The sequence below is a fragment of the Fulmarus glacialis genome, unplaced genomic scaffold (genome assembly GCF_000690835.1).
Source record: "Fulmarus glacialis isolate BGI_N327 unplaced genomic scaffold, ASM69083v1 scaffold6481, whole genome shotgun sequence".
NCBI lineage: Eukaryota > Metazoa > Chordata > Aves > Procellariiformes > Procellariidae > Fulmarus > Fulmarus glacialis.
The window spans coordinates 77278-88584 of NW_009190781.1; the positions used below are offsets into that span (position 1 = coordinate 77278).

The 11307-nt window shown below is 37.5% G+C and overlaps 1 protein-coding gene across 2 annotated transcripts in view; it reads left to right on the forward strand.

Moving 5' to 3' along the window:
- Nucleotides 1–10196, forward strand: part of LDB3 (LIM domain binding 3) — an 81437-nt gene extending 71241 nt beyond the window's left edge. For both annotated transcript variants that reach the window (XM_009586417.1, XM_009586416.1), the window contains 3 exons: nucleotides 4297–4466; nucleotides 5395–5431; nucleotides 9245–10196. In XM_009586417.1, the coding sequence (XP_009584712.1) occupies nucleotides 4297–4466; nucleotides 5395–5431; nucleotides 9245–9341 (304 nt within the window). In that variant the 3' untranslated portion in view covers nucleotides 9342–10196. The remainder of the gene's footprint in view (nucleotides 1–4296; nucleotides 4467–5394; nucleotides 5432–9244) is intronic.
- Nucleotides 10197–11307: the final 1111 nt, after the last annotated feature.

Sequence of the window (11307 nt, forward strand, 5' to 3'; positions counted from 1 at the left end):
AGGGCTTCTGTTCTTTTTGGCAGACAATAGCTGGAAACACCGCTTACTTCTTTTATCAGTGATGAAGAATAGACAGGCTTAAGATAAGAATTCATTTTCTAGTTTGACCATTTGAAATCAGTGATGTTTTAACTTAAGCCAGTAAGATCAGAATCAGGCTCATGTCACTTAGAAAATAACCCACACATGCTGGATCACCATGACAAACACAAAGGAAAGCATATAAATTATTTATACTGCGGTTATTCAGACCTCATGCTGGAACTTAAGGGTAGAAAAATTTGAATGCCCTGACTTTGTATCTTTTCTCACTCTATGTTGCTTTGTTTTAATTGATTTTGATATACCAAGAACCAAGAGTTGGTTGCAGTAAAACCATGTTGTCAATACATTTCAAGTACATTTCTGTCAAACCTCTTCTAAATTCCATTATGCAGTTTTAGCCAAATTCACAAGTCATGTAAGGAGACATAAATCCAACAACTTTATCACGATTAAGATCTAACAGTTCTAGTAGCAGAATCAATAATGTGATTGTACAAACTAAAGTCTCGTGTATCCTCCAGAATAAGTCAACTTAGCTGGATAATTTACCAGTCTGCATAAACTCTTTGTTTGTTGGGTTGGAGATTTTTTTACCTCTCAGAGCTTTTTTTTAATAGTTGGAATCTAATATCCAAAGCCACAATATTTCATTGTGTGTCTACATCATGGGTAGAACACTGCAGTGTTCCTAAGTTTTTACTTACTATCTACTGCAATTAAATCTGAATAATGACTTCAGGGAGTGATTCACATGGTAAACCATAGTTTATAATAAACTCCAAGAAAAAAAATCACACTGCTACTTATTCAAAGAGGTTTGACTGTCTCTAAAGCTTGTTTTAATGTTAATAATGTGTGACTTTATGATGAGGTGAAAAAGGGGGACAATTTTTTATTGAATCTTACTAAAATACCTTAGGCTATAATACGAAAAACCCTCGAAAGCTCTAGCCCATTTGGGAAGAATTTTTTTTCAGTAACATCGATTTAAAGTAATATGCTTAAAGATGCATGATATTTCTGCACATACACACCCAGATGGAAAAAAATTAAATTAAGAAGAGGTATAACAGAGGTATTAACATGGTTATGTGCATCTTTAGGCTGTCTGTAAGAATCAACTGTCACATTTAGGTTTATGAAATGCTCATAATCAGTGACGCGCTCTATTTTACACTTCCATGCTGAGTGGCTCATACGTCATAGTTACTCGTCTACAATATAATTATGATTTTAAAAAAAGAAAAAGGCCTGTTGCATTAAAGACAGAGTTGGAAATATTCCAATGTATGGCATTAATTTAGTTCAATTTATATGAGTGTGTTTCACTCTGCTAGGGAAGGTTAATTCACCAAGCTCCATTTCCTGCCTTAATCATCTACCATAAGGATATTAATAAGTCATATTAATGCCACACATTGCTACCGTGAAATTTGTGGTCCAGCCTCTAGCCGTTTTTAACTATCTGTGAGCTAATGGCATATCTATACATACACTTTTAAACTGCTTTTTTGTACACTGGTCATAATACAAGAACAAAGCATTTCAGCTAGAGGATTTAAACAAAGGTATTTGAACTGTCCATGACTTGCACACCGCTGTTGCCACAGTAGTTCATGGTTGAAATCAGCAGTACTATCTATCCAGTGGTTTATTATCCACTCTGCAACTGTCTGCAGCTGTGAAATTTGCTATCACATACAGCAGTTTTTTACGCTACAGCAGGATTAAAAAGTAAGTCTGGGGAGATAAAATTAACTGTTGGCCAAAACCAAGCATTCACCTATGACAGTAATACGGGGCAAGGTACTGCGTGCTTCGTCAGTACTAAGACGTAGGCCTGAAGTGCCCTGGGAACTTGAAAAGTGGGTCACCTTTTGGGGAGCTTTAACTGGACCCTTTACAGTGACAGAACTTTTCAGCGTAGCCAAGAGTGAGAAGTGGCGGCAGAGCATTAACTGTTGGCCAAAACCAAGCATTCACCTATGACAGTAATACGGGGCAAGGTACTGCGTGCTTCGTCAGTACTAAGACGTAGGCCTGAAGTGCCCTGGGAACTTGAAAAGTGGGTCACCTTTTGGGGAGCTTTAACTGGACCCTTTACAGTGACAGAACTTTTCAGCGTAGCCAAGAGTGAGAAGTGGCGGCAGAGCGGTCACGAGGGGGTTGCAGACTTCTTTTGGTATTACAGAGTATCTCTGTTCCATATAAAGGCTATTTCTGCATGAAGTCAGCAGAAGGCAGAACTCGCTACTGCGCTTACTTCCCTGCCTCAGCAAGCCCTTCTGCCGTGTTTGAAGGGCCAGAAGAAGCAGCCTACTGCTCTCTCCCATCTTCCATCTGAGGAAGGATATGGCACTAATTTGTCTTTTGGTGCACACAGGAGCAACACTAGTGGAAGCCACTGATGGCACACCCTGCCCAAAATAAACAACTCCACATTATGCCTTCCATACCTGCTAGTGTTTAGATATGTGGTCTAGGAAACAGGAGCTCAAAAAGGAGCTGGAAAATGCTGATTCCTCCTACCGGGCATCTTCCACGCTGAGAGACTTTTTTACATGGCTTTAATGTTTTGTGGCAGAGCTTAAACTGAAGAGTCAGGTTTTTTCTAAGCTATGCTCCGTCACATAGGTGTTTGTACTGAAACATATAAAAGAAAAATAACTGGTTCCTCAAGAAAGTGAGAAGTTGCATATACTGGGGCTTATGAGGAATATAAATGCTCCTCTCATTAAAAAAAATCCTAAAGAGATGGGGTGCTTTTGGGTCCATAGCATATATAAGCACACATCTTACTTGAAGAATACATCCCATGCTATTGTTAGGTGCAAATCCATTAAAACAGTATATATTATGCATTGCTGAAGAAGAGGAGTGTGTCAGCTGGAAAATACTGATATTTAAGGCACTACCTGGTAATAATTTTTATTACAGTGTGTGCTATTATCCTACAGTATGTAGGATATCAGACATGCTTCTTGGCTTTTTCATGATTCCTCTCAGGCTTTCAAATCACAAACCCAACTTCTCTGTGGATTTTTGCTGCACAATGGTATCTTAGAGAACACTAACTTTGAGCCTGAACCAAGGAAGCAACTTCTATAGCAGGTGACTGCTCCCAGAACTTTATAGCAGTGACTTAGTTGGACCAAATGGCCCAACTTTTAACAGAGCCATTTCTCAATTTTCATGAAGTTGAGCATGCTACTTGCAAAGCTCTATATGGAATAGCATGTTAAAGCTGTTACAATAAATCACCTGCTTCAAAAATAGACCTTGTATTTAGAGAAGTCATGGAGCCAAGTTACCCCAAGCACACATCATCCCCTCAGTATTTCTGCAGCTCTGTTAATATTTAATTTTAACTATATGCTATGCAGAAGTTATTTTTGCAGGGAAAAAAAAGTTATTAAGTTACTAAGTCTGTTTCTAGCTTGCATCATAAATCAAAGAGAGGTTACCTCACTTGAGCTACAGAGCTTCGTAGCTTTGACTTTAGGTGTGCAAAATTGGAAGTTTCTTCCTGGATAGATCACTTTGCAAGGTGATTAGAGATATCATAAGACTCTGAGATACATTCTGCTGTTAAAGATTTCAGATACAAAATATGTATGCAAGTCTTGAGTACAAGTCTAGACTTCTTATGCTTCACATGTTTAGTAGAAAATAAATCCAGAGTTATGGCAGCTGGAAGTTTAATTCAGAGTTTGGCAAAGAATAATCATCTCTAGAAAAAAACTGTAAAAGCCTATCACATTATTTTTACAATGAAATATGTTTTTCATTTCTAATTGCAACCTTAAAATAGACTGGCCCAAAACTGTAATAAGACATAACATAAAACAGTATCAACATGAAGCCGTTTTTATAAGAAATAATACGGGACAAGAATGCTCAGAGAAATAAATTTTTTTGCCTGGCATACTCTCCTTTATCACCACACGTTACTCCAACCACCACAAGCTTGTGGCTGCATTGGCTGAGGAATCATGAACAGACATTTCCAAGCATTTTCACACTCTTTTCAATATGCAGATCTGAATGATAACAGGCCATTTCAAAGATAGAATGAGCCATAACATTCTTAATTCACATAAAATTGATCTATGTATTTTTTAAAAAAAGTTATATTTTCAAAGCCGTTTTTTGGATTGCTGTCACTCTAGATGAGAAGCTGTAAGAACAGAGAGAGGTTGGGATGAAAGCTACCATGTGCTGTTTCACAACATTTCACTTTCTGAATTGCAGTGCCCTTCCTATTAAAGATCCTCACGTGGACAGTGCCTCTCCGGTGTATCAGGCTGTGCTTAAAACTCAGAACAAGCCTGAAGATGAAACCGAAGACTGGAGTCGCCGTTCTGCCAATCTGCAGTCTAAGTCTTTCCGCATCCTTGCCCAGATGACTGGAACGGAGTACAGTAAGTACAGTAAAACATCCCCTCATCCTGATTTTAGATTCATGTCTTTATTTTCTTACCCCAGTATTAGCAACTGATACTCAAGGAAGACTCATGTCCAGCTCGTAGTCATTGTCAGTGTGGGCTAAGGTCAGAGAACCCTGGATGTAACTTGAGGGAACTAGGAAATCAAAGTGTTCAATCTCACCTTACGTTTTATGAAGAAAATTCTTTGAACTGCCAGGGGTCTCACCATAAAAGTATAACAGACTATACAGTAAAAGAGCAAATCAAATCTGTGCAGCGTAATCTTCCATTTTCCAGCCGCCTAGACTTACGAAGTTGTCCATTTGTTAGAAAAAAAGATAAACAACTTCTGTCTCTTGTAACAGTCTTTTATAGAAGTGACTTCTGGAGGTCAAAAAAAATCATGGATCACCATTTGTATTGAATCTATGGTTCTCTATCATCAACCCTGTTATCTAAAACTAGATCTGCTATGAATGTCATGGGAGCTTGAACTTTGTTGCCTGTTGCCTATGGAAATGTTTCTCTGACCACCTGGTACTAACCTCAGATCTTGTTTCTGATCTAGAGAATAGGAAGTTCAGGGACCTTTCCCACATCCTCAGATGAACCGGCTGCTGCCTCTCATGCTTTCCTACAAAACAGCAGGCCCTCTCTGTAGAATCATTGCCTACAGCTGTGAAACATATTGCTAATAAATGAATGAGAAAGTAGTTGTAATAGCTACTTTCCTACTGACGTCCTTCTTCCTAGCTCTAGGGAACTACTCCTCTTCATGCTGTTCTTACAAAATCCACTGCGGCAAAGTCAGCATGAATGCACCTTTAAATAGGCTTTTGATACCTTTCTAAATAACTTATAATTTCATCATAAAGCCAATTCCTTCCTTTCTTTTTTAACGGAAACATTTTTTTGCCTGCAGTGCAAGATCCAGATGAAGAAGCCCTGAGGAGGTCAAGGTAGGCAACTCCCTGTGAAAAATATGGCTTTCTCCTTACTGATAACCAAATAATGTTTTAAAACAGCATTAATATGAATGTACATTATTATCTTTTTGTCTTAAAATATTCTAATACATTTACTTAAAAATCGCTAAAATTAAATGCTATCAGTGAGAGGCATTTGAATGAAAAGGATAACGAATTAGCATGTTTTTGGGAAAGACACTGCAAAATTCCTGAAGTGTGTGTTTAAATCTGAAAGCTCTCTGCACATGCAACTTTCGTGTACTTTACTGGGTGTGTGAATGCAATGAGTTCCTAAGACCAAGCCCTGTGTAACTACTTGATTGTGTAACTGGATGAAAATATATAATGTTGTGATAGCACTGAAATTTGTGAGCAATTTATTTGGATGACCCTGTGACTGACATTTGATTCTCCTGAAATGATGCAGTAAAGGAGTTGTTTCTATCCATAATCATTTGCTTATGTTTTGTTTGGAATAAATACAACCCAAATTTGTAGAATATGGAAGCACAGGACTGCTTTTGCTAGTGGATAAATATATTTGTTTTATATGATCTACCAAAAACACTGAAAAAGTGGATATGTTCAGAAATATAATAAGGAATTAAAGATTTATCATCATCTTATGTTGTCCTGCACAGCCGGGAAATAGATTTATTAGAGATTCTTATATTGAGCTTAAAAACTGCAGTTGAATCAGAGCACCCTGCATGCAAGCCTGATTTTCTGTTTGCATACTTCAAATCCCTCTATCGCGTTAGCTACTCTAAGCCGCTCGCTGGGTTTGTGATGTGTTTGATACTCAATCCACTCTCTCTTTTTCTTTTTTCTATTTTTTTTTTCTTTTTACTGCCATGTGGCTTCTATAAAGGTTTTGAGCTTTTGATCACAGTGCAAGTTACAAATGTTGAATCAGTGAGAAAGATGTCTTTCGTCTTCTCTGTAAAAATACAATAAGTATACTTTCAGTTTATGTTTGCTATAAACCTTCCATTGCAGTTCACCAAAGTTCATGGCTAGGTGCCTGAACATCAGGCTTGACATTACATCCCTCACGGATTTATTTCTTCCCTCAAATGTGCAAGCCCAATTCTTATTAAATGTATTGCGTGTTATCTGTTTTGATGTAATAGCACACATCCAAATCCTTATTATGATGGGATTTAAAGTGTTGTGCTGAACTTAACTGTCCCCCATATACATCTGAGAGTAATATGTTGTTTTAAAGAAATAATCTTTCTAGCTATAGTCTGTGGCTTTGGAAAATACTAGATATTGGAAACTTAACATGGTATCAGATATGTTGAAAATAATTATCTAGGAACACATCAACATGTGTAAATTGCACGTTCTGTTCAGTGTAACTTAAAGTACATGACTATATCCACTGTGCTTTCCACGTTTTCTGCAGTTTCGAGGTATCACTGTGCTATCCTTTTTTTCACAAGGACAGTTATGGTTATGAGTATATTTAGCCACAGCTGTATTACCTAAAGAGGTTTAAGGGCATTCATTGGTAGTAGAGGCAGAAGGGAATATATACTAGGTAGTCATAGGAGTATACAGTGCAATTGGCATGAGCTCTGGTGCAAGGAATGAAATGGGGTCTCCTTCCTACCTAACTGATAGTGCTTGCCCCATCTTGGTGGCTTGGTACCTACCTCAAACGTTGCACATACTCCACTGCAGATTTGGTAGCAACAGCTCTGGTTATGCGTGCATCCATCATATACTGCTCTTTTGGGCCTATTGGACCCCTTGTGTTTAATCTTTTGGCAAGGCCCCTGCCACTTTTGATTTTGTAAAGGATAGAAGGACTTATATCAGATGCATACTTTAACTCCACTCTTCCAGCACAATAATGGAGTAGAAACTCCTCTTCAGTTTTCATGGAACTGTGGAACCTTAGTCTTGCCAGATTCAGTGCTGCATTAATCCCACGCTGTGCTGGCATTCTGGAAAAATCCTTCACGTTCCAAAACTTAAACTGCCAGAGATTCCACAGTGTGGGAAATTTTGGTCTCGGGGTGTGCTGTGACTGATCTCTCTCTGGTGCTTTCTCTTGTCTCTTTGTGTCAGCTCTTCAGTGTAGTCAGCAAGAACTGCATGAAATGGTGATCAGGTTTCTTCCAAATACTTGGGGAAAAGAAAATTGAAAAAAAAAAAAAAACATGTAGCTTATTTTTGGTAGAACTGTTTTACATAAAAATAGTCACTTCTAGATTGCTGCTTCTAACTTCATGACATATGCTCTGAACAGAATCCATAAAGCTTGGGAATTTTCAGGGGGCAGAATATTCCGTTCAGTTAATATTAATGAGCGCATTGCATGACTGTCCTTTGCTTATGCTACTGCTATTTTGAAGGCACATGTAAGATTATAACTTGCCATGAAAACTTTCCATTGCTGTTGTGATGATTGTTTCGGAATATTTTCCGGAAAGATGGTATCCATTTCAAGCCAAACAGATGTTTCTGAATACCTTTTCCTTGAATGGAAGGGTATATCTTTAAAGCAGTAAGGGAATTCTTAAATTTCATGTAAGACCCTCTGTAGCTAGTATGCTCCAATGTAACTTGAAAAAATGCCATCATGAAGTTTCAGCATTTCAGCTAGGAATACTTTATATCTTTTAATTACTTAAAAGCATAAAAGATCGTTTGAGCAGTCATACATCAAGACTCCTTTAGGAGTGGTTACTTGCATGACACTGTGTTACGAGGAGCAGGAGATTAAGAAATATCAGTGAATTTGTCGGCATTTACTCTGTTTATTGTTTTGTGCTTTATTCAGCCTGAGGAGTAAAACCAGCCCAGTCTGTTCATTTCTGTTTGTCTGGTTTCACTCTCAAGTTCTGCTGCATTAACACAATTGTCTTGCGTTTTGGGTGTAAATAATGAGGGGGAAATTACCTTGTTTGCAGTGAATCAAACACGTTTTACAAATAACAAGAACATTTTATTTTCCATTCTGTTTTATATACCTTCTCCTTGACTGTGTTCTTATCCCACATCCTCCCCCTTCCCCTTTGTATTTACAAAACCTGAATTTAAACTATAGAACATCTAGAAAAGATTAAATCCTGAGAGGTGCTTGAACATTGCTTACAACTTGCTTGACCACCCCAGTCTGCAGTCAAAGGTAGCTAGGGGTGTTCGCAGGAGGTGGCCAATACTTCACAGGACTGTGCTTTGAAAATCCCATGTTGTTCTGCTTTTTGACACTAATGACCAGAAATATTTATGCAAATGTCAACACTTATACTCACTTATGCTGAGAAAAGCTATAGAAAAGTACTGCTGAAACCTGTGGCTGATGGCCCTTACAGGAAGGACAGCAGGATATATATAGGCTGACCTAGGTGTTACAGAATGGAAAATATTTGCATTAATTTTGCTCTTGTATGGAGTTAACTTTCACTGACTGCTCAGTGTGGGGGGAGGGAGGGAAAAGCCGAGAGAATCTGCTGGCAGGAAAACAATGGGATTACACTGCGTTTCTAGCAAAAGCAGTCCTGTAATACCAAGCACAAGTCAAAGAATATGAAATTATATCAAGTTACTTCTCAGAAACTAACAACTGCAAAACCTTTCATACATGGTCCAAAAAGGATCATCCAGCCTTCTTTGCACTGATTTGAAAGCTGAGGAAAAAATCCAAATAAATTGCCATTGCCCTAGATATAAGGCAGGGGAGCGGTAGCCATGGTCCCTAACCCCTTTCTTTCTCCCTCCTTTCTTTCTTTTCTGTGTGTGTGTCTCTCTCTCTGTCTCTGTCTTTCTCTTTCTTTCTTCACGCCACAGGGAAAGGTTTGAAACGGAACGTAACAGCCCACGCTTTGCCAAATTGCGCAACTGGCATCACGGCCTATCAGCGCAAATCCTTAATGTTAAAAGTTAAAAGCCCACATTTAGCAGGCAAATACACGAGACAGAGAATTACAGTAAAAAATTAACTGCTGTCTTGAGTTAGAGCCTAAGAGTGTTATGCACACAGGAAAGACTTAACTGCTAGGGCCTTTCTCTGAGTGCCTGTCTTCGGTAGATTTCTGTTGTTAGCCTGGTATCCATTCACTGTCACCAAAAGTAAAATTAATGATACAACCCAGTTCATGTTCTTCATTATAAGGTAGAATAGCTTTTGTCCTTTACTATATCAAATGTAACTTCAGTATACAGGAAAACATCACTATTGTACTCTCTTGACTTTAATTCTAGAAGCAAATGAGAGGGAAGTTATTGACAGTATTACTTTAGGAGGAAGAAGAATGAGACTTTTACTGAGTTTTACTGCTGTAAAGATAATTAAGTAGGAGAAAGAGATGAAAAGGAAAACTGACCGAGCCTGGCCTAGACTTTGCTAAATGTACAACATACTTAGTTTGCATAGTTGAATGATGCTGTTTGAAATAAGATACTAGCTATGTGAAGTTATATTTCTTCTATATATTATACCGGTGGAAGTAATTTGCTGAAACCATTGCTGTAAGTTTTCTGTGGAAACCTGAATTTGTCATTATATGAAAGCTAGAGATAGCTGTGGTTGCTCAGGATCTGTGAGGAAATGATATTTTGCTAGAGGTGATTTAGGAGTGAGAAGAATATATAGTATTACTGGTGCACTGAAGTTTTTAAAAGCATCTTCTAAGTTTTAAGGAACATGTTGCCCATTCTGTATTGCTCTTGCTTTGACCCACATTTTTTTTCTGTATATAGCAGCATGCTTTACCTGAAATAAAAAGTTTTAAAACTAAAATAATTATGTGCCTGTTTTACACAGTACTTTATTCTGTTTTAAAACAATAACTGCTTCAACTGATTATTGAAAGAAGAACTTTTCTTTCCACAATAGAAAATTTGGTCAAAAAGCTTTCCCCTATTACCTATAATTCTTACTGACCTTTAAGTTATCTGAATTAGAATAAACCTGACAAAGCAGTTGAAAGAACAACAACAGAAATGAACAAATAGGTGTGAATGAAAACAAAGCATAATTAATAGATGTTAGATGACAACCTATTGTTAATATCATTTAGCATTGCCATTTGAATAATAAGCATTCTCTGGCAATAATGTATTAATTTGTGCCCATGGTGAAGGCACTTGAGGCATTGCTGGTGCTTAGAATGGGATCTTTTTGTTTCAACATTACAACAATGTTTCGCTTTTAAGCTGTGTCAATGAAGATATGGCAAGCCTATACCAAAGGCCCCCAAATATTTCTATTTTCTGTTTGCAGTACACGAAGAGCAATGTCACTTCCCTTTCTAGTTTATGCTCTGATCATTAAGTGAAACACAAAATGCAACTAAATTAAACTGTTTGTGGTTTCTATAGGAACAGTTGATGTTAGCCCTCAACAATCTGCATTACGAGCCCTTAGCATTGATAGAAGCAAAAGTTTCTGGTGATAAAACACTGGTCTCTGCAATGGAAGGTTGACTCTGTTGCAGCCCAGCCTACAGCCCTCAATTTTTTTTTTTTTTTTTTTTTTTCCCTTCTCATTAACTTCTATAAACTGCAAATTAGGTACCTCTATCTGGTAGCAGTAATTCTGATCAAAGAGATTAGTGCATGAGATTAGACTGAACCTTTCACACTTTTTGCTGCTTCCAAACATCTGGAATTTATATCAGCAGTCCATACAAGAACAAAGTTCATTCAAACTCCCATTGTTTTTCTGTGTTATAGAAGGAAGGAAAAACTACCATTCATGGAGGATTTTGCATGAATCAACCAAATACTGGAGTCTATAAAGGAAAAAAAAATCTAGCTATCGTACTTTAAAAAAAAATAGTAATTTTTCAGTATTATTTAAGAGTACATGAGCACTAGTTTCTTTTAAAATGCATTTCACTTTTCTTATC